The sequence below is a fragment of the Martes martes genome (assembly GCF_963455335.1).
Source record: "Martes martes genome assembly, chromosome: 9".
Lineage (NCBI taxonomy): Eukaryota > Metazoa > Chordata > Mammalia > Carnivora > Mustelidae > Martes > Martes martes.
Window position 1 is genome coordinate 100,390,640 of NC_137896.1, and position 27,083 is coordinate 100,417,722.

Sequence of the window (27,083 nt, forward strand, 5' to 3'; positions counted from 1 at the left end):
GTCACACCGCGAACCCACAGCCAGAGCAGCACAGTGGCTCTGGGGTGGTGAGTGGCAATTTTAGGCAAATAGAGAGGAGAAAATAAATTACCTGGAGTGACTGGAAAACCTAAAATGGAAAGAGGCGATAACACATCAAGCAAGGTGAAGGACATGGTACCATCAAACCTTCGTGTAGTACCAACGGCTCAGCTGGAGTAGGAAACGTGTGTTGAACGCTGACAGGTGCTGTCGCCACCCGGATGCCACTGCTTTGTCCCCACTCCCCATTCCATTGCTGCTTTGTCTTCTTGTACTGTTCCCTTTGTGTGTGTAGCTGTGTCACATGCCCCAAATCCCTTTTGAAATTAGGGAGTGCACGAGTGAATAAAAATACTGATTCTTAGGTGTTTTCAGTGTCTTATAAAACTGAACTTTAACAGTCAAGGTAATTAATAGGAAAAAAAGGAGGAATTCTTTTGTTTCGATGTATCCTTACTTCAGGAAAACTGGTTCCTTTTCCAGGGGAATATTTGCTTCCTAGCGCTCATGCCCAGTATTGGCGGTGAGGCTCGACTCCTTCTACGATGACATCTGCTTGGTCATGGGCTCGTGTACCCTCAGCCCTAGACATGTACATGGTTTTCCACAGGTGATCACTTGCTTTGCAAAAATAGGATCATGTTTCAAATTCTCCCCTCTGTCCACATTTTCCTCCCTAGGGATTCCTGGCAATCTCACGAAATCATTCTCTTGAGTCATTCTTTTGATGGCCACATGATGTTATTTTAGGGCATGTACAGATCACATTTTACTTGGTAATTCCTTATTGATGAACTTGGGGTTGTTTACAGTTTTTATTTGTCCCAAGTAAAATGTATAAGTATATAAATGTATAAGTATACTTACTCTTTTGCAATAATTACTTTATGGGGGCGTATTCCCTGGATTGCTGGGGTAGAGTATGTGATTTATATTAGACGTTACTAGATACTACCAAACCATTTTTCCGAAAGGGGAACAGCTGTAGTGTCTCGTGATACCACCAGCAACCCCTGTGAGTGCCCTTGTCCACGTCCTCTCCACACTGAGGGCTGTCACTCTTACTGTTTTCACCTACCCAGGGACATCTGGATGCAAATGACAGATTTCCATTTTCCTGGAAAATGTATTCTTAACCTTGACCTAGTCACCACCCATTCTCTGGAGATGAAACTGGTGTAGAGGTCATGGCAGGAGAGATGAGACCGTGTGAATCAACTGTCCTCTCTTGAAGAGCAGACGCACTCAAAGGGCTTCATTTATCTCAGGGCAGGGAGGAGGGTGGGGAGGTTTGGCGTTGACATCCGCCGCGGCTGTCCAGGCTCAGCTGTGGGACAGCTGTCCCCTGAAAGGCCCTGTGGGGCGCAATAATCAGGAACCGTCTACGAGGCAAACACACAGGGGCCCACTCCTTCTGAAGAGCCACAGATTAAATCCCAACAGTGTCACCCGCTTCCACTGCTAAGCTCCACAGCTGCCCGAGAAGATGTGGAGAACTGTTCACAAGCTCGGGCTCCCCTCAGAGCCCCGTGAGCCTTCCTTCTCTCCTCCTTCAACCCCAACGCCTCAAGGTAGGCCATGAGAGAAGGGAGGCTGAGTTTCTGGCCAGGCGGGCTCTGAGTGTGGTCCAGGGAAGGGCTTCCACGAAGGCCTGCTTGCCTTGTGGAAGTCACCCTATGTCCTCTTCCCAAACCGGAAGTGTTAGCGTGGCGGTGGGGAAAACAACGGTTGGGGTAGAAGGAAGGCACATCTCACCTCCAACTTGTCCTGCCCTGCTTACCCAGAGGCTTGGGCCAGTCCTCTCATTTGTGCTGGGTGAGCCTCCCATGGCTCTCTGCTTCCTAGGCCTCCCTGGCTCCCCAGGCATGGCAGAACCCCAGGGTGGAGTGAGGGTAGAGGGTAGAGGAACAGGAGTCACGGCCTCCCTTTGGCCTGGCCTGGCCCCTTCAGCATCCTGTGGGCCAAAAGCTGGCCCGAGGCTAGACCTAGACAGCAAGTCTAGCCAGGCAACCAGCTTTTGGCCCACAGGATGCTGACGGGGGGCTGGGGAGGGCTGTTTTGGGGAAGATGGGCCTCCGCCTCCCCACCAACACTTCAAATCTTCCCCTCTTAACTTTGTCCCCACCCAACCGCAGAGACCTCCACAAAATCTACTGTGAAAGGTCTCATACTCTTCCCCCAGCCGAGCACAACTTTTTGTCGGGTGGCAACTCGTGCCTTCTGCTTGTGTTAACATCACCTGGGTATTTGCCTGTTCACCCCTTTACCATCCGTCCAGGACTGGCACAAGATCGGGTCGCCGAGGGCACTCGCTCTTGGAGTCACACAAGTGCTGGGCCTGTGTCTATGTCCCCCATGATGCTGTGAGCCTTTGGAGTTAGGGATAGTGTCTGCTGAACGCATCGTTGGTGCCAAGAACTCTATAGGTGCTCAGTTAGTAACTAGTTTGTTGGGCATATGGTCTCCAAGGGGTTGGTTGACTGTACCTGTCAAAGCAAACACTGAGAAGTGTGGCTAAGTCTAGTCCTCACAATCTCAGGGCCCAGATAGGCTGGGTGGAGGAGCCGGTGGAGAGGGCTGAGGGGGTGCCAAGGGTAGGCTGTGTTCCTAGCTCAGCAAGTGGGCTTCTTGCTTCCTCATTTATTCACCTAGATTCTGGTTTTGAGGCTCAGGAATGCTGACTGTGTATGTGGGTGGCAGGACGGGGCCAGAGGGCTCCCACAGGCCTTGGTCCCCCCAGGAGATCAGGGACTGGCCAGTAAGGAGGGATCCGGGAGGCGAGGCTGTGTCTGTTCTGGTTTCCCCAGTCCCAGCGCAGGGCCAGCAGGACACACAGAAGGTGCCCAGAATGAACACCTTCGAATTGTCATGGAGAAGCCTGAAGAAGACAAGGACTAACCTCAGAGATCGGGCAGGTGATGAGCTCGCTTATCAAAGGGGACAGGGCGGGAGACAGTCTGCAATTAAAAATATATGAAAAGGGACGCCTGGATGGCTCAGTCGGTTAAGCATCTTCTTTTGGCTCAGGTCATGATTCTGGGGTCCTGGGATCGAGTCCCACATCGGACTCCTTGCTCAGCCAAGAGTCTGCCTCTCTCTTTGCCCCTGTCCACTGCTCGTGCTCTCGATCGCAAATAAATAAATAAAATCTTAAATATATATATCTTTAAGAAAAATCTTAAATCTTTTACATATATATATATATGTATATATATATATATATATATGGAAGGAAACATACACTTTTTTGTTCAAATTCTGAAGCCCAAGCTAAGCTCAAGATGGGTACTTGCACATAAAAGGCATTTAACTAGGGGAAGAAAACAGGATCCAGGAAAGCCCACGAAACTGTGCAGGAATAGAGTCCTTTTTCAGCCCTTAGGCGTTCGGCATAACAAGAACCGCCCCCCTCTGGGGGGTGCAGGCCTGTGTCTGTGAATCCCAAACTGATTTCGTGTTGGGGGACGTGGCTTCCTTCTGTTTGGGCTGTTTGGGCTGTTTGGGCTGAGGCACCCAGTTAGATAGCCCGCGGGTCTCCAGGAACCCGTGAGTCACAGTCAGCTAGGAGTGTGAGTGACGCATCAGGGGAGGTTTCCCAAGAAGTGGTGGAGGAAATCTCTTTGGTCCTCCACACCTGGAAAGGCCTCTGAAGACAGGGCTCTTTCTCTCTTTTCCTTTGACTGGGTGGTAGATTCGATCAGCTCTGCAGCCCACACAGGACCGGGGATCACTTTGTGAAAACAAGTTGCCCACTTCCTACAGGTAGAGAGACACAAGCTGCGGGGGCAGGGGTGGGGATGAGTAAGGATGAAAGGGAGGGGGTGGTGGAGGAGCCCCCTTCTTCCTTTGAACTGGTGCTGCTGGGTGCTGCACCTGCAGGCTGGCACCCAGAATTGGCTACCCTTGCTTCTTGCTGAGAGGAGGGCCAGCTGGGGGAAACAGCACTGGTCTCAGACCCTCCTATCTGCATGCCCCATAGCAAGGCAGAGAGACAGAGAATGCTGCTGCTCCCATGGCACAGGATGGAACTGAGGCCCGCAGATGTTACAGGAGCCTGCTCACGTTTGCACGACTGGAGACTTAGGCCCTACTGTCCGGCAGCCCCCACACACGTCACATGATTTCCATTGCTCGGATTTTTAAAAATCGTGACTTATGAACAAATCTCTCATTGATGGCTACTGGAGCAGATTCCAATTTTTTAATATTACAACAACCAGAGCCTCTTCTTAAAAAGAGGCTGTTTCTTTTTTTCCAAATTATTTTTACCCCCAATTATAAAAGTCACATGATTGCTGTAAAAATTCACACAACACAGAAATGTACAAGGCAGAAGTGGAAATTCCCCAGAGTGACTACCATTAACAGCTTGGAGTACATCCTTCTGGACCTTTTTCTATGCATACACAAATATGTCTAGAGGCATTGATATACTATAAGAGAAAAAAAATCAAATTTGCAGAATAATAAGATTTGATATTTTTATATTCTATATCTTAGGTATTATGTATTACATTTAATAAGATTTCAACTTCTGTTTAAAAGAACACATGCAGGAAAAATCTGGGAGGACAAGAAAATTTTAAGGCCAATTTTGCATATTTCCGCAATATTCTGTACTTAGATATACAAAACATATCTTTGTTGGAGTATAATCTCTATCTATTTCCATTCGTACATATGAGTTGGCATATCATGAGCACACAGCTCAGTGATTTCCACAAACTGAACACACGCATGGAAGCAGCCCCCAGACAGCGGACAGGACACGGCACCCCCCGAACTTCATACTCCCTCCTACTGAGCAACCCTGCAATAAGGGTAACCATATCCTGACTTTAATGTGTATTTGCTTTGCCTGTTTTTATTGTGCTTGAATTTTAACGGTGGCCATATATTGCATTTAAAATGAGGATAATCAATACAGATGTTCAAGCATATGCAGGTGTAGTGACTGTCATGGAAAGCCAGGATGCATGGGTCTCACTCATTCCCTAACAGCTGCATGGATTCCCTTGTATCACAACTGATCTGTCTTTTTCTTTCTTTCTTTCTTTTTTCTTTTATTTATCTTTTTCTGATGGACATTTGGATTACTTCCAATTTTTGGCTAATAAGTAGCACGACAAAAACCAATCTGATGGGTATTTGTGTATGTAACTTTGAGATGTGTTTGTGTGTGTGTTAAAGATAATTGCCCGGAGGTGAAATTATTAGTCAAAAGATAGCTAGGTTTAAACATTCTTTAAAAAAAATATTTTGCCATGATGGACCTCCAGAAAGTAGTAGATGCTCAGTTCCTTCTTCAAAACAAAAGTCAGGTGCCGGGTGCAGACCTCTTCACCGCAACCCCTGCTGCTGGCAGCCAAGCCTGCTCCAGCTCTCTGGGCAGACCAAGCTGTAGCAGGTGCCTGCGGCACAGAAAAGAGACGGAGGTGCGCCCCCCTTGCCCCCCTTCCCCGGCCCTGGTCCCCCAACCTTACCCCCATGTGAATCTGCAAACAACTAAACACGATCGCGAAGACAGCAATGGGGAGATGCTGTTATATAGCCGAGACAGAAGCGGAGAGAGGGGCCTGGAGGCCTGTTCTTACTTCCGCTGTGGCCTGGGTGTGAGCCTGTAGGGAAGGCAGGCTGCGCCTCTGGGCTTAGTTTCTCTCTTTAAAAAAAAAAAGATTTTATTTATTTATATTAGAGAGAGAGAGAATGTGTGAGGGAGAGAGAGAGAGGAAGCCAGCATGAGCAGGGGGAGGGGCAGGAACAGGGGCAGGGAGAAGCAGACTCCCTGCTGAGCAGGGCGTGGGCTCCTGGGCTCCATCCTAGGACTCGGGATCATGACCTGAGTTGAAGGCAGATGCTTAACCGACTGAGCCACCCAGACACCCCTGGGCTTTAGTCTCTTATCACTAAATGGGATGTCTCAGAGCAAGAATCCCACCTTAAACATGAACTTGAGAGTGTCTGGCCCGGCTGCCTGGGCTCCTTCTCCTCTCCCTGGGAATCTGGCAGGCAGCTTGTCCAGTTGTCCTCAGAGCTGATGGGCAGAGAGCATTTGCTTTTCTCAAGAACCTCTTGCACCAACACCTTCTCCCACCCACCACGCCTAGTTCTGCACCCTTCACTCCACAGGCAGCATCTCAGATGCCTCCTCCCCTCGACCCATCTTTCCTTTCCTGTTTTCTGTGGCTGCCAGAGGCCTCTGAGCAGAGCCTGGTTTGCCACTGCCCTTCATCAAGGGCACCTCCCAGCAGACCAGGAAAAGCAGTGGTGCTCTGTTCTCCCTTGGCCTGGTGCTTCTGTTAACTCAGCCTAAGGCTGCGCTCATTTTTGGCTCAGTACCTTTTACACTGTGAAAGCCCAGGGTGGGGAACTAAGATCAGGTCCCCACCCTGGGCTTTTTCAGAAGACACGAGATCCTCGTCTCAGCTCCCTCTTCCAGCTCAGCATTTCCCCCTAGCATTTGCTTTCCCCATCAAAGCTGAGAGAGAGACCCTATGCCTCTCACCTTTTCTTTAGTACAAGGTCAGCAGTCTGTGGCTAGGACTCCCTGGGGTTCCACTCAGTAGAACCAAACAGGTATAGTGAAGGTGGATTGGAACGGCCAGAGGTCAGCTCTGGGGCCCCTGCTGCTTGGCGCTGGGTGCTGTGGTGCTTCCCAACCTGTGAGACTCTCTCTGAGCCTACAACACGGACGACAGCATGTCGCAGGAGCAAATGAGGACAGGCACATTTTATCCTTGCTATTTCTTTTCAGCTGAGTGTCAACATCTTTGCCGTACAGATGGGCTTTGTGCTTTTCCATCACAGGACCCATTTGCATCTTTTATTCAGGGCTTTATTTTTACAACCAAGACATTTTCATAAAAAGAACAGAAAGTGACAGAGAAATTTACAAGCCATGGGAGAGCAGAAGTGGAAGCCGGGGAAATTTCTAATAGGAGATAAACTGACTTCCCATTCTCAAAGCCACAAGTCCTCGGACCCAAAAGGACGTCCCCGGAGGCTGAAGTAACGGCAGGAGTCAGGTCCACCTTTCACAGAAAGCTGGTTTCCAAGCTGGGGCTGGTCTCTGGGGCTCTCAATGGGGACAGTCAGCCCCAGCCTGGGAAGACCAAGGAGGAGCCATCCTGGGGTCATCCCATGATAAACTCAGGACTCCATGTCATTGACCTTTCAGGGCAAAGCAATTGGCGAGAAGGGGTCTGGACGGCCAACACAAAGGTCCCAGCCCAGCCCAGGGGAGTTCGGGAGCTGGAAGTGGTGTCATGGCGGCATTTTCTACTCCATCGTCCAGTGTGCACCCCCTCCCCGAGTTGCAGGAAGCTTTTGGGGGGCTCTGAAGCCTTCTCTGTGACTCCTGATGACCAACTAACAAGTTGTTCCCATGCGTGAGGCCCACAGAGAGCACTTGCAATAGTTAAAAGCAGGCAACTTCAGCAGGTCAGTGAAATTTCCACAGTGGAGTGAGTTGAACGTGGCCCTTCTCTCTCATTTTTCCAGATCTTGCTTCTTACTGACCAATGCATTTTTGTAGCAGGACCCCAAAAGCATATTTTTTGCTCATTTATAAAACCTGAAAACAACAGCAATTGAGACACCACTTATTTTTAGGGAAATGATACGCATTTCCTGTAACAAAGACAAATGACAGGTGAGGATCCAGGGCTGTATTTCCAGCCCAGGCCAGGAGTTTTCTGTTAGTCTGTTCTTAGGGTCCAATTAGTCATTAAAAAAATTTTTAAGAAGCTCAAAAAACAAAGCCCAAAGCCCTCTAGCTTTGAATAGTGTTACTTCCTGCAGGACCTTCTAAGAGAAGCTAGTCACAAATGTACAGTAAGGGGCCAGAAGAATATGGCTTGCTGATGGGAAGATTTTCCAGACTCAGCTTCGGGCTGGGGAGCATCTGCTCCAAATCGAAGTTTGAGTTCAGAAGAGCTGATCTGTGGGGCCCATGGACCCTTTCACCCACACCTGGATCATGGTAGCAAAACTAGATGTGGTTTCCAAACTTTGTTTTAGCCACAAACCCTTTTGTTCAAATGATTTCTCTTAGGCAAGTGTAACTACAGGTGGCCCATGCGGCAGTACTGTGAGCAGAGAGTGAGGGAGCTCGTGGCCCCCCGTGACCACCCCCAGCTCCTTCCCCACCTCGGCAGATCCTTAGCACCCCTAGGTTTGCCAGAGCATGAGATCCCATAAAACTGACATCAAATCACCAGGGAACAAGTTAAAATGAAGGGCTGAGTAGGGGCAGTACCCTGATGGGGATTCATTCTCCGTTAGACGTCACCATGGGGAAGATGCTGAACAGAATATTCTGCAGATCTAGGCTCAGACAAATACACTCAGGTTATCGTCTCTTAGGTAGGGGATATCTTCTAAGTCCAGCACATCAAATTGTGGGAAGGTTACACAATCAAATCTATCATTGAAAATTGCCCATAAAAGACAGCAGGCATGTTTCAGTGACTATCTCTAGTCAAGCAAATATATAGACAAGTAATAATGTATATAATAATGCAGAGAATATAATACAGAGTTTATATGGAGTTTAAATTTTAAGTAATTAGAAAGACTTTTTTGTTCCTTGGTAGAACTGACTTTCATCAGAGACATGAGTTTTGTGCTCTGACTTCATGGGACCAGGGCTGGGCCCAGGTACAGTGATCCTGTTTTACAGGTGAGGAATCAGAGGCTCAGAGGGCTTAAGCCACTCGTCCATGGTCCCACAGTCGGTGAGCGGCAGATTGGATTCGAACCCCCAAGCCCAAGCCAGAGCTCATGAGCACCAGGCCCTGTTGCCCTCTTCAATCTAGAGGCATGATGGGCTTTCTTTTTTCCCCCCCGAACACCTCTAGATGGAAGGGACTGTCATTAATGAGAGAGGCAGATGTGAAACAGTCTTTTGAGGAAGAAAATGTAATCCAAGAACACTGCCCATGGCCGAGTTGAGGCCTGGCAGTCCCTTAGGCTGGGAGCAGCCTCTAGCCATCAGCCTCTCAAGGTGTCAGCCTCTGGGGGCTCCGCCTGCACTCACACAGCTCAGGGACCTGAAGAACCAGTGCTTTTTAGCTCCCATGTCTGTGTGACTCAGCCTTTCAATCTGCCAACTCTGGGGACCCAGGCAGCCCGACACCCCACACCAGTAAGGAAGGAAGCAGTGAACTGTTTTGGCCTCCAATCCAGTCCTGCTCTTTCTTAACCCAAATGCTCTGAGCAAGTCGTTCAACTGGTCTGTAACAGTAACACTCCTATGTCCTTGCAGGACCAAGTCAAATGAAATGCTGGGTGGGCAAGGGTTTGGGGTATCCTCCTGCATTCTATGCTTGCAAGAGTTGACTATGATCATTTCTAAGAGATAAGTCCGTGCTTGAAGTACCCAGTATGTTCATCTGTTTAGATGATCTCTCCTCCTGAACTCTATGGCTCCCTCTATTTATACAGTCTAAGATTTTTTGCAGGTGGGGTCTGGCTTTGGCTCCTGCAGGTAGAGGCTGTGGCAGCAGCAGGGGCCGATACCATACCCAGGGCCGCATCACCGGCACTTTTCTGGGGCCCTAAGCACTTACTGTTTCAGGAGGCGAAGCCGGGCTCTCCTCCGCAGGCCTGGAAGACGAAGAAAACAAGGATGCGTGTTGGTGTGGGCTGTGGGGTGCCGGCACCGAGCCTCAGAGAGCGAGGAGGGAGATGAGGGGGGAAACAGCACCTCAGGCCTCTTTTCTGGTGCCAGGCTCACAGCAAACCCGTGACGACTCCTCTTAGTATTTCCATTGGGTATATGGGGAAACTGAGTCCCAGAGCATGCGTGGCACAGAGTTACTTGCCCAAAGTTGTGCAGCTAGTAAGCAGGAAAGCCAGAATTCAAACTCAGTGAATCTACTCCAGTCTGTGTGCCCTTAAACATGCCAGTTTATCCTTCGCAGCAGGTCGGGAATGGAGAGCTGTGCAGCCAGGTGGTCTCGAGCTAGAGGAATCACAGCGTTTCCCACCGGGATGCGGCAAAGAAGTGTGGGCATGTCTATCTACAGGTCTATCTCATCTTTTATTACTTTTCAGTTACGAAACACATTTAATAACATACTTACTATATGAAAAAAATACACCTATTTGCAGTTAGAGTTTAAGAGTTAACTTCCGATCTATCTGCAGCTGGGGTTCATAATTTAACAAGTTTTTATTAACAAGATCCTTGATGGGAAAGGTTTGCAGACCACTGAACTTTAATGGGGACAAATGGATCCTTTTGCGAATGGCAATGTTATGTAAAAATGTTCACATGACACATTTCTTTGGGGAGAGGGTCTATAATTGCTATCACAAGTTTAAAGAGGTCTATGACCTATAAAAGAGTCACTGATCAAGTCCATGTCCCTGCGAGCCACCCTCTCCTATTTTATAGAAGCCCAGAGAGGGTCAGTGAGTTGCTCGTGGTGACACAGGGGAGCAGAAAGGCCAGGGGTAGGGTCCGGGGCTCTTGGGCTGCCGTGTGGGCTTCCCCTGTAGCTCCCCCCTTTTCTGCTAAAGCCTGGGAGCCCAGAGCAGGAGATGATCTCATCTCCAGAGTGGCCAAGAGACAGTCATCTTCAGTCTCCCTGCAGTCTCACAAAGGAGGAGGAGTTCGAGCTCCTGGGAACATAACCCAAACCCCAGCGCCATGTCTTCTGTGTACTGCATCCATCCCGAGTGCTCATGGGAGTTCCCACTGACTGAGCTCATACCCCATGTTGGGCCCTCTGGGCAGGACTTTACCAACAGCAACCCTGGGAGGTGGGTAACATTGTTACTCCTGAATGGGGTGGTTGAGGCTCAGAGAGGCCAGGGCACGTGCCCAAGGCCCCTAGATCGGCAAATAGTGGGGTTGGCTTCAAGCCCAGGTCTGACTCCAGAGACGGCATGGTCCCAGAGACGGGATGGTCTCTGATCCCTGCAGCGTGGCATCAGGCCACAAATCACCTCCGCGGCTTCCTTGGGTTGGGGATGGGTATAAACTTCTGCCATCTGTCCCGCTTCCCTAGAGAAGGATGGACGCTCAGGGACACCTCCAACAGCAAAAGCAGTCACCACAGTGGTCCAAGAGGGCACAACTTACGGTGTAGGTGGATGGCCACTCCCAAGGACACCAGCAGAAGCAGGACTCCGGCCACCAGGAGGCCGAGGGTGACGGGGCCACAGGACGGGCCTGGAAAAGACAGACTTACTGAACATCTGAGGCAAGCACATAAAAATACAAAGAGGGAAAAATCAACTGGAAATCCCACCTCCCAGGGAATGCCACTGTTTGCATATTTTTCTCGTCTTTCTTTCTAAGTACTTGAAACACACTGAGATAATTTTACACGGAAAATGTTATGTCCCACATCACCCTTTTAAAAATTAATTAAGCTCAGGAGCTACTTATGTTCAAAGGAGATAATTTTCATGCCTGGTAAAGAGATTTTTACTATTTATTTTTAAAGCTCTTATTTTAACTACACAAGAGACAGCTGAATATATTTTCATTGTAAAGGATTCGAGTATATGGTTAGAGAGCTCCTTGGCAAACTAGCCCCCTCACAGGAGAAAAAAAACAACCAAACATGCTATGGTTAATTTGGTGCCTTTCTCTTTGTGTTTACACATGCATAATTTACACAGACACATACAGGTTTTTTTAAAGCACACAGTGGCTTATATTGTACAAATTGTTTGGCAAACCATTTTTTTCTTCACTTAAATAGATTGGAGGCTCCCCGGGTGGGGCAGTCAGTTGAGCGTCTGACTCTTGGTTTCAGTTCAGGTCGGGGTCATGACAATGAGCCCCGCAGCAGGCTCTATGCTCAGCACAGAGCCTGCTGGAGACGCTCTCTCCCTCTTGCTCTGCCCCTCCCCCCACCTCTCTCTAAAATAAATAAGGAAAATCTTTTTAAATAGTACCTCAGCACACACTTTTTCTTTCTTTCTTTTTTTTTTTTTAAGATTTATTTATTTATTTGACAGAGAGATCACAAGTAGGCAGAGAGGCAGGCAAAGAGAGAGAGAGAGGGAAGCAGGCTCCCTGCTGAGCAGAGAGCCCGATTCAGGACTCGATCCCAGGACCCTGAGATCATGACCTGAGCCGAAGGCAGCAGCTTAACCAACTGAGCCACCCAGGCACCCCAGCACACACTTTTTCTAGTAGAGTAACCTTTGCAGTTTGGACGTATCATGGATTACTTGGCCCTCGGATGGGCATTTTGTTTGCTTCCTATGTTTTGCTTTTACAAAAAACCCCAGAGAAGCTCCTGGTAACATTCTTCCTAAAGTAGGAACCTGCCTGAGGCAGATACTGAAAACAGGAATGGCCAAACCATTGCCTTTGTCCGCCTAAAGTTGCCAGACCCTGTGAAGTGCCTTCCAAAAAGCCAGCACCGATTTGCCCTCCTAACCACCAGCTGTGCACCTGGCTGATCCTCGATATTATCAAAGTGTTTGCTTTTCGCTAATGTCGTTGATTAACATGATACATCACTTCCAGTCCTTGACGATTTGTCAGCGTCACCCTATTTTCATGTATTGGCCACTTGTAGGATCTGGCCTGGCCTTTCTTGCCTTGCTCGGTTTTCACAGTCCTCTAAAGCCTAGAGGTCACCAGCCGTTCCTCTCAGTGTCATCTCAAGGGACAGCCCGAAGACTTCTGGAGCAGGCCCTGCCCCGGGGTGGCCATGTGGTTTCATTCATGATGACAAACTTTGAGCTCCAGCTGGGTGCCCCCCTCATGATGAGTGCCTTACGTACAACACCTCATTCAATCATGCTAGGCAAACATCCTGATGTTACAGATGAGGAAAGAGGTTCAGAGAGGCTGAGTCACCTGCCCAAGGGCACACAGTATAGACCGTGGCAGACAGGGACTCACACCTAAGTCTGGCTGACTTACCACTGGGGTACCCTGTCCCACGGCCCCCACCCCCAAAAGCAACCCCCACCTACTTCTCTCCCAGCCCCCACTCGGCCACCTTCACACTCATCCTGGTTATTCTTAATAACCTACTAATGCTGGACTTGCATATTTGCCCTGGGACTTAACTGAGGATCCATATAAGAAATGATGCAAGAACTTCAAAGTCCTTTGTCCTCATCACTTACAGAAGTGTTTTTTTTTTTTTAAGATTTTATTTATTTATTTGACAGAGAGAGAGAGAGAGATCACAAGTAGGCAGAGAGGCAGGCAGAGAGAGAGGGGGAAGCAGGCGCCCTGCTGAGCAGAGAGCCCAATGCAGGGCTTGATCCCAGGACCCTGGGATCATGACCTGAGCCAAAGACAGAGGCTTAACCCACTGAGCCTCCCAGGCGCCCCAGCAGAAGTGTTAGAGAATTCAGTATTGCTCAGCAGTCCTTAGAGAAGGATGAACAGAGCGGCTTTCCTCTAGAATTTAACCCTGGGATGAAGGCTCTGGAACCCAGTGCCTGGGGTAGTTTCTTCATGCCGCCTTAGGGGGGCAGGGGTTTGTGAAAGTTATCTGGTTTTGTGCAAGTGTTCCTTCTGGTGCAGCTGGCTTCCCCGCTTCTCTAGAGTCACCCTGAACTTTGCGGCCCTGCTGTGTTTGCCTTTGTGTCGTTTTCTGTTGTGAACTACCCGAAATCCTTTAGGCAAAGTTGTGGGGCATAGATACTTTCTCCAGTGAGGTCATTCTATCTCCACCTTTATGCTCCCCAAGACTGTGCCCTTCTGCGCCCAGGTTCTGACTTCCTTTATTACTGTGACCCCGTGGGGTGGCTTCCTGTGCTGTCTGAATCCCACTAGATGCCTGTTCTTGGGCTCCTTCTGTTACTTGACGTATTTAAGACCGAGGAACCCCAGGAGCACCAGGCAGCTCTAGTGTGGTGGCTTCCCTGCCATTTGTCCTATGGGTAGGAGCAGATGACACCTTCTGTTTGTCATCAGTATCTTTTGCGGGGCAGAGGTAAGTATTTTTCCAGAAACACAGCTGGGCTGATGGTTCAAGGGAAGTGTGCGTGTGTGTGTGTGTGTGTGCGCGTGTGTGCGTGTGTACGCATGCACGCACTCCATCTGCCGTGTCTGGTGCTTACAGCACAGACACGTAAGCTTGTTCACTCATTAACAAACATATATTAGCACGTGCTGTGTGTTAGGTCTTCTGGTAAGCATCCGAACTGAGAAAGTTTGAAGTTCTGGTCCTTCCGGTTCGGTATTTTTGTTTGCTAACAGCTTTACTGAGATGGACTTTACATATAAAGTTCACCTGCTCCAAGTGTGTAATTTAATGGTTTTTGGTATATTCACAGAGTTGTGCAACCATCAGTCGCCACAATCTAATTTTAGAACATTTTCATCTCACCCCCCAAAAAATCCTGGACCCTTTCACGATCACTCCCCATTCCTCTCCAACCCCCCAGTTTTAGGCAACCACTAACCTACTTTCTGTCTCTTTGAAATGTCATATTCTGGGATCCCATAATACAGGCTCTTTTGCATCTGGCTTCTTTCATTGTGTAATATTTTCAAGGTTCATCCATCCTGCCGCTTGCATCAGTAATACACTGTCTATTATGGCCAAATATTACTCCATCGTATGGATATTCAAAATTTAATTAATCTATTCATCAGCTGGTGGACTTCTGAGTTTTGACTTTTTGACCATTATGAATAATGCTGCTAGGAATATGGTGCGCAGGTTTTGGGGGGGGCACATAGGCTTTGCCCTGTGATGATTTGTAAGCGTGTCCCCTACTAGACTGTGAGCTGCTGGAGGGCAGCACTGTGGTCATACACGACTTCCCTTCTGAGCCCAGCTTGGCTGGAGCCAGAGAAACGGGCCAGAGTCCACACATGGGAAGGGCTTATGGAAGGAAGGAAAGAAGGAGGGAAGGAAGGAAGGCAGGCATTCTGCTGTGTTTCTGATGGTCCAGGAAGATGGGAGAACTCACCCTTCTGAGTCACTGGGCTTGGGGGCCGGCACCTTTTCTTCGTGGTGGGCTTCTTGGTGGGCTGGGCAGTGGTGGGAAGGACATCAACTACAGAAAGTAAGCAAGACACATGTAAACAGTGGGTAGAGTACCAGACAAAAGTTAAAATCTCATGTCTTCCCTCCAGGTGCTAACGCCCCTGTGACTGTTCCCTGGACTGCTACAGGGCTCCAAGCTTACAGAGCAATAGAATTTTCTAGGGGTTTCCCCAACTCTCAGACCTATCTGAGAGCCTAGGCAGGGGGCGGCTTTGGTGTCCAGGAAAGAGAGGTGCTCTGCACCCACATGGTCCTGAACAGAGCCCCAGCAGCCCTAATTAACTGCTGTGTGACTTGGGGCAACTCCTACCACTTTTCTGTGCCTCAGTTTCCTCATCTGTTGAAATAAAGATGACTCCCAGTTCCTTCTCGGGAGTGTCATAAGAATTAAAGAGGACAGCAGGCCCAGTGAATTGTGCTCTCCCTGGCCACAGCAGGCTTCCCCTGGCTGAAGACTTGAGGGGAAGCCAGAGTCCCCAAAACCTTGACAAGACCAGCCCCTCAGCCAACCTGCCAATTCCTAAGTGGTTGGAGGAAGCTCATAGAATGGAAGTGGGTGCCCTTTCCCATATGTACAATACTGGGCAGGTTGCAGTGGGGATTATCTTTCCTTAATAAGTGTCTTTACAAATCATCACTACCGGAGCTGGAAGGACCTCTAGTCTCAATCTTTAATTTCAAAGATGAACAGCAGCGATGTGAGGGGCTGGCCCTGAGGCCCCATGGTGCAAAGAGTCTGTCTGGACCCCAACCCCTCTCCTGACGCTTGGGTGGGCCACTCCTCTCTTTTGTTCTAATCCAGGGTCACACTCTGATGCAATGGGGCAGGGCAGGGGGACAAGCACACAGAGCCAAGGGAGGCACTGGAGGCGTTGGGGTGCCAGGAATGGTGTGAGCACTAGATGCTGCTGAATCCACCCCTTGTCTCTGGGAGATGAGCAAAGACGTTTCACGGCAATGACTTTCTGCAAAATGGTAGGAGGGGGAAGATGGTGACCCTATAAATTTAAACTCTAGCATCAAGGGGACAGGGAGAGGCCACCCGCAAAATGGTCATTTCAGGGCTGGCCAATCTTCCATATAAAAAGTGGACAGTCTGGACCCTTGCTGGCATGAGTGTCCCCCAGAAAGTGGAGATAACACGCTCTCCTCTGCTGGCTTCGTGAGGTTTCTGGGAAGAACCAGCTCACCAGAATGGACCCCTGCTAAGTCCCACCACGTGCTAGGGGCATAGCCAAGCGCTGCGGCTTATGTTTATTGAAACCAACAACTTTGGGGACAGACACTAGTACCCCCGTCTTATCCCCGAGGAGGCCTAGGCTCAGAGAACTGAAATAGTATGTCCAAAGTTCAGAAAGCCTTGAACAGTGCTGCCAGGATCTGAGCCAAGAGACCCCGATTTTGGGCTCTCACGCTGCTGCCCTGCCTCAGGTGCCAGCGCTTTCTGACAAAAAGTTAGGCACATCAAGTCAAGGCCCTCGGCCATGGGAATGCTGAGGAAAACTAAGGTAAGAGGGAAAAGGACACCAGCTACGGTGCTCCCAGGCTGTGCTGGAGCCTGGCCCTCTGCCCAGGGTAGGCCAGCATTGTTTCCTCCGTTCCTCCCCATGGCCCTGGAAGGGTCCGTTCCCTTTACTTCATACACAAGGAGGCACAGAGGTCTCTCGGTCAGCGGGAAGCCTCCAGGGGAGCAGACTCTATAGGGCCTCACATGTCTTGGCTGGGTTCAGGGGCCTGGGTCTGATGAGGGGTTTGTGGGGAGTCTCGTTCCATTTTAATTTCTTCTTGCCCAGAGCTGGGTCCCCTTGATGACTCTTGACTCCCCCTGCCCTCCCATTCAAATCTCCCCACTTCTCTCCTCTTTGAAAAGGAGAGGACTTTTGAGCCCATGGTATGGTTAAGCGGCACCCCAAAGGCCCTATCTTTCTCCAGATACTTTCTTTACTACTCGAGCTTCCTCCTTCAGTATGTGCTGGCCTCCAGCAGGAGGGGCAGGGTGTGGCTCTGGATACCCTAATTCTGGCCAGATGACACAGTTGTGGGCACATGCTTTGGGAAGGGTCTGCTATTCCCAGAGAGCTGGGCAGCATGAGGGGTTTGGAAATATCAAAGCCAGGCGTGAGTGGGTGGTGGTGTAGGTGGAGGGGAAGCTTCTAGAAACCAGTTTTGTTTATTTCATCATCTACCTTTCTTAGACCCCAAAATCTCATGAGTGGGAAACTGTGGGTAAATTTGTGGGAAAATTCGTAGAGACAAAAACAATAAACCAAACCAAAACCCCAAACCCCCCAAAGCCCAATTTTCAGTATAGGAATCAGCTGACACCCTGCTGAGGATGCCTGGGCTTCTTGTCCCGAGGGCTAACCCTCACCCCTACCTCCTGACTGAAGACCCAAAGCTGGTGAGATAGGACGGCAGCTTCCCTCTGTTTCTGTCTTCCTAATTGTGCTGCTGTCCCAGCTGTCCCTGTATCTTCTCATGCTGAGTGGTCCAATTCCTGGTGGGGGGGGGGTCCCCCTTGTCATTTTTCAGTCCCCAGCCTGAGAAGAACCCAGGTGAGAGGGAAGCAGGACAGTGGGAGGAGCGCAGGGGGTCAGCCGGCCAGTGGCTAACATGGGGAAGGGGCTAAAGCCAGGTGCAGGCCTTTGAGAATTTCTGCCACGATTCCCTGACTTCTCCCAGAGCTTACTCCTCACTGTCCAAGAGTGTGACCACCTGCCCCTGTGCCACTGGCCAGTCTCCCTCAAGGGTTGCAGTGTGTAAGAAACACATCGAACACATAGTATGCAAAATATTTCAGTAATAATTTTTAAACGGATTACAAGTTAAAATGATGATCTTGTTGATAAATCGGTTAAAAATGTAGTATTTAAATTAATTCTGCTGGTTTCTTTTTACTTTTTTAACATGGCATTAGGAACTTTTAAATCACATCCGTGGCTTATCATTTATTTCTATGGGGTGTGCTGGACTTAACTCTCAGAACTGCAGCTTCTTGGGGTTGGAGGGCGTTGTGGAGGCCAACGGCAGCCCCATGAAACAGACGGGAAACCTGAGGCCCAGGGAGCAGAGGGACCAGTGCAAAGGCACACAGTGAAAATACAGCAGAATTTGCAGCTAGGGGGTCCAGTCTCCTTCCTCCCTGTACCTCTGGGCGTAGGTTTGAGTCACAGGCCCCCCCATTCAGCATGTAAGAGCATCCGCCGGCCCTAGAAATGCTCTCACTGGGTATGTCCAGGCAGCGAGGACCTTCTTTCCTGGTGTGCACTCTTGGGAATTTCTGAGACCACTGTCAGGTTTGGGGACTCAGCCCAATCTAGGCAGAGCCTCATGTAGGCCTGGTGTGGCTGAAGGACAGCACTGCCTTGTCCCCAGAAGAAAGAGCAATGCTTCTAAGCATCCCATCTGCAATAGGGATCTGCTTCTTACCTCCCAGGGTAGAGGGCAGTGGGAAGTGAAATAACTCTGTAAAACCCCTGCTTCTGCTTGGCCGTGGGTAAGTGTACTCCTACCAGCTATGGGCTACTGCTCCTGGCTGACATCCTCTCTGGCAGAGTGGGGCTTGCCGAGAGCAGAGGCAGCTCCCGTGCCTGGCACGCACCCAGGACCCAACACCCAGCAGGTGTTCCACGCTCATCAGTAGCATTGAGCTAGATTCTTACCCACGCTCAGCTGAGTTCCCTTCCCGAAGTTCAGCTCAGGGTTCCCGATGGTCATGCAGAAGTAGATGCCACTGTCTGCAGGCTCCACTCTAGTTAGATTGAGAATGGACCGGCTTGCATCCGGAAACACAGTCAGCTTTTCTCGCTTCACATTTTGGCCATACACAATCCCTCTTAGGGAATCCCAGACGGCCAGGAACTCATGGTGACTGTCTGGGCTTGGAGCCTGGCGCTGTCTCAGCCAGAAGATGCGCGTGCTAATGGGGGAGGTGGTGGCTTCACAGGACATCATCACCGTCTTGTCAGTCTGAATCATTAAGGATGGCGGGGTCTGCTGCAGCACCGAGCTGCCATGGAGAACTAGGAGAAGCAGAAGGCACAGAGACCATTAGCATGTTTTCCCAGCCACCGCTGTGGGGCTCCGGAGTCACAGAGTCGGGCATCGAAGGAAAGCCATCCCCAGTTGCAGGAGCCAGGGGCTTCGATAAATGCCGCTGGTGGCTCCCGGACTCAGAGCTCGAGCACCCTACATCCCAGGGGACCATCTGCAAGGTGGGTGTTTCTTATGGCCAGTTTGACCGAGGGGATGGGGAGAGAGCTGCCATATATTGCTTGCATGCTTATATGCCTGGCTTTTTGTGTGAATGATCTTAATCCAACCTGAAACTTATTTGGGGATTTTTTCCCCCCATGACGCAGATGAGGAAAATGAGGCATGAAGTTACTTGTTTAAAGTCCCACCAACAATTAGTAAGTGACCTGGGATTCAAACTCAAAGATTCCAGGTCTGAAGTCAAAGCCAGCTGTCTTTCACCTTGTCCTGCTGCCACTCTCTGGACAGATCTTCACAGGCTCCAAGCAGGTGGAGAAGACTCAGGCAGCCCAGAGGATCCCCAAATCAGAGGCAGAGCCTGGGGATTGGTCTGGCCAATCTAAAAGGGGGCCAGCCGCCCTTTCTGTAAGACATGCTCAAGCAAGAGGAACTCACTATTGCCACAGGGGCCACTCAATTCTCAGCCTAGCATGTGCTAGGTCACTGGATCCCCATTCCCAAAGGGAAGGACAGACACCCCAGAAGAGTCCTGGGATTTCATTTTAGTCTCCAGATGGGAAGCATCGACAAAAAGGGGATTGTTCATGGAGAACTGGACCAGAACTCCAAGACCCGGTCTTGAACCCAGCTCTGCCCCTTGCCAACAGAGGGATTGCAGGAATTCAAGGAGTCCGCCTCTGCCCTTTAAGATCAGGGCAGCTGGGGGCCACTGTCCTGCTTGCCTGCGAGGGTCAGGACGTCCAAGAAAACGCACTGCAAACTGTAAAGTGCTGTCCATTGGTATATCATTGTCTTCGTGTCCCACACCGAGTTGTTACAGGCAGCAGATGACATTTTAGGAAAGATTTGAATGGATCCTTCACAGCCAAGTCCGACACACTGAATCTGACCCGGTGAGCCTTCCATTTTAGCTGTGGGGAAAGGGAAATCCTACAACCGGGGCAGAAACCCAGGAACTGCAAGGCATGGAGGGCACAGGATTCTAGAGGGAGTGTGTGTGTGTGTGTGTGTGTGTGTGAGTGTGTGTGTACCCAAGGGGAGCTGGCCTACTGAGGCAGCGGCCTAGAGTCACAATCCTGCCAATGCTTGTTTCTCAGGCTGATTCATGGTCCCATAGCAGGCCACGAACGTAAGCTTTTGGACTCCACTCACAGGCCACTCCAAGCTTCTGCGTGCATCAAGAATGACATGGTACCTGGTGCCCACGTGTCTGCTGGCTCTTCTCTTTTCTCCCTAAACACCATCCTGCCTTTTCAGCAGAGTAGAGCTTCTTCACTGCTTTGGGGGTCACTGCTATCTTGGGGGCGATAATAACAGACGATGCTGCCCATCTTCACTGAACTGTGCCCAGCGTGGTGCATGCATTATGTCACTTAATCCTCAATAGGTCTTGTTCTACACCCATTTTACACATGAGGAAAGAGAGGCTCAGGCAAGTTAAGGACATGCTCAAGGTCACATAGCCTATATGTGGTGGATCCAGATTCAAACTCAGGTCTGGGGCCCCACAACCTGACTTTGAGACACTCCCTGAGTCGAGGAGACCTAGGATCCTCTCCTGAGTGGCTAGCCTGTCCCCCTCTGCACACAGTGGGTCTGCAAATACGCAGATGCCTGAAATTCCCGCAAGAAAGCCTAGAAGTGACTCCTTTTTTTTTTTTTTTTGAAGATTACTTACTTATTTATTTATTTATTTGTCAGAGAGAGAGGGAGAGCGAGCGAGCACAGGCAGACCGAGTGGCAGGCAGAGGCAGAGGGAGAAGCAGGCTCCCTGCTGAGCAAAGAGCCCGATGTGGGACTCGATTCCAGGACGCCGGGATCATGACCTGAGCCGAAGGCAGCCTCTTAACCAACTGAGCCACCCAGGTGTCCCTAGAAGTGACTCCTTAAGGGGTCAAGGGGCCCCAAAAGGACCTGGGGCTTTGTGTGTATGTTCCCCTTCCTGTGTCCTGACACGCAGTCTTGCTAGGTGACATACCCTGGTCTCTCTCTTCTGTCCCCGGAGGCCGAATACCCGGCCGTGGCCAAGCCCCATATCTGTGCCAGACTTGGAGCCGGGCCTTGCTACCCATGCGGTCTCATGGGATTCATCTGACCTCTCCCAGTGATTCCACACTCAGAGGGACCTGCGATTTCTAAAAAGATCAGTAATAACCACTAGGTTTGAATGGCCTGGACTTACTTCTACTGGAGATGTGGGTCAGAGCAGAGGCCTGGCAGACCTTGTCACGGTCGACAATAACCAGCTTTGGGCTTTTTGGGGAAGATAGCAATCCATAGCAGGTTAGTGGGCAGTTTGGGGCTTCTTCCAAGTGGCAGTCTTGTTGGGCTTATGAGAGGGACAGTGGGGACTTCCTTGCTACATGCGGACTGCAACATTCCAACTCCAGCGCCGCTGGTTGGTTCTGGGAACCCCGCCACACAGCACATACAAGCCAGGGAGTGCTGGGGAGACAGGGGACCCCTTAGGGAGTCCTCTGCCACACCTGTCCCAGAAGGGGCAGGAGCCTGGTGTTCGGCAGATTGTGCAAGTACTCTCCCGGAAGTACCAAAAATGTGTTGACAGAACCCTGGGCCAAGTACAGGACATCAAAACCAGAACTGAGCCTCTGGAAACCTTCTGGGGGCACATCCCTGTGGGAACCCTAGACAAGGGTGGATTTTTTCCCCTCCTCTCTGTACCTCCTTCCCCTTTCTCTTTTCTTCTTTCTTAAATCCTTACCCCTCCCTCTGCCTCCCTCCCTCCTCTCTTCTCTCCCCTCCAGGCTTTTAGGGGAGCTCCAGGGGCTTCAGGGATCCCTGGATAAAGACCCGGGGCAGGGGGTGAATTTCTTCTCCACCCTCAGGGTCTGTGCCTGCTGCGCCTCCTCCCGGGGACCCCCACTGCCCTGGCCTCTGGGCTCTGAATCCCGCCAGGACAGCCTTTTCTAAACTCTAGGGCTCAGGCTCTTCCTGGGGCCAGGGCAGACCACTCTCTCCAACCCCGCGCGCCCCGCGAGACTCCCGGTCTTACCTGCGAGCTGCGCGGCCAGGAAGAGCCAGAGCCCCGGCTGCATCTTGGCACGCCCCGGGGACACCTGGTCCCAGCGGCACGCTGCTGAGACCGTCCAGGCTGGCAGTGGGTGGGGAGCGGGGCGGGGCAGCTGGGGTGGGTTGTGGGAGGAGGGGTGGGAAGGACAGGACCGGGCGGGGGAGGGGAGGGAGTCCGGTGTGAGGTTGGCAAGCTCTGTGCCCTCATTCTCCCCGCATTTCCAAGCTCTCGGATGCGTTTCCAAAGAGCACGCTAGGACCTTCCGCTTTGCTTTCCGGGGAGGAGGTGACACTGCTGTCCAGCGCCAAGCAATGTCACGTATGTGATCGTGTCCTGCCCTGGGAGGGTCAGGACTCCCCGCGACAGTTGAGGCCAGTGAGGCTCAGAGAAGTCAGGATCCTCAAGGTCCCACAGACGTGAAGGGTGGGGCTGGACCCTAATTGTGGCCACTCTTTTCTCTTCCGCCTTGCGTCAGCCTACTCCTCCCTCTGCCTTTGTTTTGTTTTGTTTTAAACTTCTTTTCTTTTGGAGAGGCCCTCCGGCTCAGTGGTTCCTAGAGTGACCAAGACCGAGGCCTTGCCCTCAGAAGACATGAGCAGACATTTCTCCGAAGAAGATGTACAAATGGCCAACAGACACATGAAAAAAATATGCCACATCACTCAGCATCAGGGAAATACAGATTAAAACCAGTGAGATACCACATCACACTGGTCAGAATGCTAAAATGAACAAGTCAGGACATGACAGATGTTGACAAGGATGTGGAGAAAGGGGAACCGTCTTACACTGTTGGTGGGAATGCAAGCTGGTGTAGCCACTCTGGAAGACAGTACCGAGATTCCTCAAAAAGTTAAAAAAGAGTTACCCTACCACCCAGCAATTGCACTACTGGGTATTTACCCCAAAGATAGAAGTGTAGTGATCCGAAGGGGCATGTGCTCCCAAATGTTTATGGCAGCAATGTCCACAATAGCCAAACTGTGGAAAGTGCCCAGATGTCCATCAACAGATGAATGGATAAAGAAGATGTGGTGTATATACATAAATACATACATACATACATACATACATATAAAATGGAATATTATTCAGCCATCAAAAAAGGGAAATCTTACCATTTGCAATGATGTGGCTGGAACTAGAGGGTATTATGCTAAGCAAAATAAGCCAGTTAGAGAAAGACAAGTACCGTATGATTTCACTCATATGTGGAATTTAAGAAACAAAACAGATGAACATAGGGGAAGGAAGGGAAAAATAAAATAAGATGAAAACCGAGAGGGAGACAAACTGTAAGTAAGAGATGCTGAACTGTAGGAAGCAAACTGAGGGTTGCTGGAAGGGGGGATGGGGTAACTGGGTGATGGGCATTAAGGAGGGCACGTGTTGTGATGAGCACTGGGTGTTCTATGCAACTGATGAATCACTAAATTCTACCTCTGAAACTGATTAAAAAAAAACAACAACAACACTCAGACCTTGCCCTAAAGGGCACGCCCTAGTGAAGGAGGAAGGGCTGCTCCTATAGCCCAGCCAGAGGCCAGAGTCTCCCTCAATATTCTCCTCATTTCCATGAGCAAGTGTGAGGCTGAGCATACAATACACAAGGCAGACACGCTGGGAAGACCCACCCTAGTGTAAGCTTTTTTTCCTCCTTAATTGAAGTGAAATTCACATAACATAAGGTTAACCATTTTAAAGGGTACCATCCAGTGGACTTTAGTACATTCACATTGTCATGCAACCAGCACCTACTTCTATCTAGCTCTAAGACATTTTTGTCTCCCCAAAAGAAATCTCTGTACCCATTATGTAGTCACCTTATACTTCCCCTCTCCCTAAATCTTCACCTGGTCTCTAAGGATTTACCTATTCAGACATCTCATATAAATGGAATCATACAATATGTGGCCTTTCGTGTCTGGCTTCCTTCACTTAGCATAACGTTTTTGAGGTTCATCCATACTTTGGCATGTATCAGTACTTCATTCCTTTCTATAGTTGTAGTATTCTGCTGTATGTATATAAGATGATTTGTTTATAGAGTCACCTATTACTGGACATTACTGGACATTTTGGTTATTTGTACTTTGGGCTGTTGTGAATAAGACTGCTATAAACATTCTTGTACAAATACATATTTGAGTACTTGTTTTCAATTTTGGGGGGTATATACGTAGGGGTGTAATTACTCTGTTGTATGGTATTCCTCTTTAACTTTTTGAGGAACTGCCCATGGAGTTTTCCATGGAGCTGCTCCATTTTACATCCCTACCAATAATGGATGAGGGCTCTAATTTCCCACATCCTCACTGACACTTGTTACTTTTTTTTTTTTTTCATATGCCCCTCTTAGTGGCTGTGCTGTGATATCTCATTGTGGTTTTAATTTGCATTTCCCAAATGATTAACATTAGACATCTTTTCATATGTTTATTGGCCATTTGTATCTCTTCTTTGTGTGGCTATTCAAATTCTTTACTCATTTAAAAAATTGGGTTGCCTTTTTGTTATTGAGTTATAAAAGCTCTTTATATATTTTAGATACTAGACCCTTCACCGATACACGATTTGCAAATATTTTCTCTTGTACTGTTGGTTGTCTTTTCCCTTTTAATGTCCCTTAATGCACAAAACTTTTTAATTTTGATGAAGTTCCATTTAGGTATTTTTTCTTTTGCTGTTCATGCTTTTGGGGTCATATCTCAGAATCCATTGCTAAATCCAAGGTCATACATATTTACTTTGATGTGTCCTCCTAAGAGTTTTATAATTTTAGCTTTTATATTCCATTTATATTTCCGTTGCTGATCCACTTTGAATTTGTTTTCATATGGTGTGAGGTAGGGATCCAACTTCATTCGTCAGAACACTGTTTTGATCACTGTGATGGGATGGTTAATTTTATGTCACCATGGCTAGGCCACAAATGCCCAGGTTTCTGATTAAACTTTATTTCTGGGTGTGTCTGTGAGGTTCTTTCTGGAAGAGATTAACATTTGAATTGGTGTACTGGGTAAAGTCAATGCCTTTCCCAATATGGGTGAGTATCCTCCAATTCACTGAGGGTCTGAATAAAACAAAAAGGTGGAGGAAAGTTAGATTTGCTCTCCCTCTGCCTATCTGCCTGAGCTGGGACACCTGTCTTCTCTTGCCCTCCACACTCCTGGTTCTCTGACCTTTGAACTTGGACTTGGAATTTACATCAGTGGCCCTTGGGCTCTTAGGCCTTCAAACAACACCGTCTGCTCTCCTGGGTATCCAGCCTGCAGACAACATTTCACAGGACTTCTCAGTCTCCATAATTGCATAAGCCAAAACCTTATAATACAGTAATACAGTATACACACACACACACACACACACACACACGTGTGTGTGTATATATATATCAAGTAGCATATTATATATATATATATATATACATATATATATACGTGTATGTATGTGTGTGTGTGTGTGTGTATATATATATCCTATTGATTCTATCTCTGTGGAGATACTACATGTAACTTTCTAATAAATTTTAAAATCAGGAAGGGTGAAAAAAATTGGGAAGTGTGAGTTATTCAATTTCTTTCTTCTTTTTAAATTTTTTTTTTAATGGGTACCATAGTCAGTTAAATGGCTGTCTTTGGCTTAGGTCATGATCCCAGGGTCCTGGGATCAAGTCCTGCATAGGGCTCCCTGCTCAGGGAGTAATCTGCTTCTCCCCCTACCCCTCCCCACTGCTCTGATCTCTCTCTCTCTCAAACTAAATAAAATCTTTAAAAAAAAATGTTGTTTTAACTATTTAGTGCCCCTTATATTTTCGTGTGAATTGGAAAATCATCTTTTCCATTTCTGCAAAAAAGCTCATTGGAATTTTGATGGGATTGCATTTAATTTATAGATTGCTTGGGATAGTTTTGTCATCTTAACAATATTAAGTTTTACAATCCATGAACACAGGATGTCTTTCCATTTATTTGAATCTTCTTTAATTTCCTTCAGCAGCATTTTTTAGTTTGCAATGTATAATCTTTGACCTTCTTGGTTAAATTTATTCTTTCGTATTTTTGGAGAGGTTTCTATTATAAATGAAATTTTTAAAAATTTTCCTTTTTAGATTGTTCACTGCTGGGGTATAGAAACACAACTGATTTTTGTATGTTGCATTTGTACCCTGCAACTTTGCTGATTTTATTAGCTCTAGCAGTTTTTTTTTTTTTTAGATTGAGATTTTTCTGTATATAGGATCATGCCATGTGAGAGTAGAGACAGTTTTATTTTTTTCTTTCCAATTTGTATGCGTTTAATTCTTTTTCTTTGTTATGGTAAAACTAGCAATATGTTATTGAATAAGAGTGATGAGAGTAGGTATCTGTATCTCTTTGCTGATCTTAGAGAAGTTTTTAGTCTTCTATCATTGAACATGATGTTAGCTATGATTTTTCATAAGTGTATTTTATCATGTTGAGGAAGTCCCATCTATTCTCAGTTTTCTGAGTATTTTTTTTTACCATGAAAGGGTATTGGATTTCATCAAATGCTTTTTCTGCTTCGACTGAGGCTTTTTTCACTTTCTTCTATTAATACAGTATATTGATTGATTTTCTTAGTCAAACCAACCTTGCATTCCTGGAGGGGGGGGTCTCACTCCTTGCACTGAATGGAGACTTTCTTCTTGCAGGGCACATAGAGGGAAAGAGAACAAAGTGAGTAACCTCCTTTTGTCATTTCATGTGTCTGTGCATTACTTAAAGTAATATTTGGAAACAAAGGTGGATGGAAAGAACAGTGGGTCAGGTCACAGAACATCTTGATTAGAATAATTTCTTGGTTCTTCC

At 48.5% G+C, this 27,083-nt stretch overlaps 1 protein-coding gene across 3 annotated transcripts; it reads right to left on the reverse strand.

The window, feature by feature from the left end:
- Positions 1–6,755: 6,755 nt before the first annotated feature.
- CD8B (CD8 subunit beta) lies at positions 6,756–22,456 on the reverse strand. Of its 3 annotated transcripts, XR_013967439.1 has the most exons (7): positions 22,234–22,293; positions 18,668–19,027; positions 14,929–15,015; positions 11,111–11,200; positions 9,591–9,627; positions 7,134–7,594; positions 6,850–7,077 (listed from the first exon to the last, which is right to left on the reverse strand). XR_013967439.1 is itself a non-coding variant. In XM_080813951.1 (6 exons), exons 1-6 carry the CDS (start codon positions 22,274–22,276, stop codon positions 7,582–7,584), a joined length of 630 nt encoding a protein of 209 aa, XP_080670077.1. In that variant the 5' UTR covers positions 22,277–22,456; the 3' UTR covers positions 6,756–7,581. The 3 variants fall into 3 exon arrangements, 1 of the variants encoding a protein (XP_080670077.1); XM_080813951.1 differs by having other exon boundaries at positions 6,756–7,594; positions 22,234–22,456; XR_013967440.1 differs by having other exon boundaries at positions 6,850–7,594; positions 9,591–9,859.
- Between the last annotated feature and the right edge of the window lie 4,627 nt (positions 22,457–27,083).

Bases quoted from the DNA above. Each gene is read 5' to 3' on its own strand.
- CD8B (XM_080813951.1), bottom strand. From the start codon at position 22,276: ATGCAGCCGGGGCTCTGGCTCTTCCTGGCCGCGCAGCTCGCAG. The intron at 19,028-22,233 runs GTAAGACCGGGA...TGCTTCTCCTAG, and splicing joins CCTGGCCGCGCAGCTCGCAG to TTCTCCATGGCAGCTCGGTG. The intron at 9,628-11,110 runs GTAAGTTGTGCC...TTCGTCTTCCAG, and splicing joins AGTGGCCATCCACCTACACC to GCCTGCGGAGGAGAGCCCGG.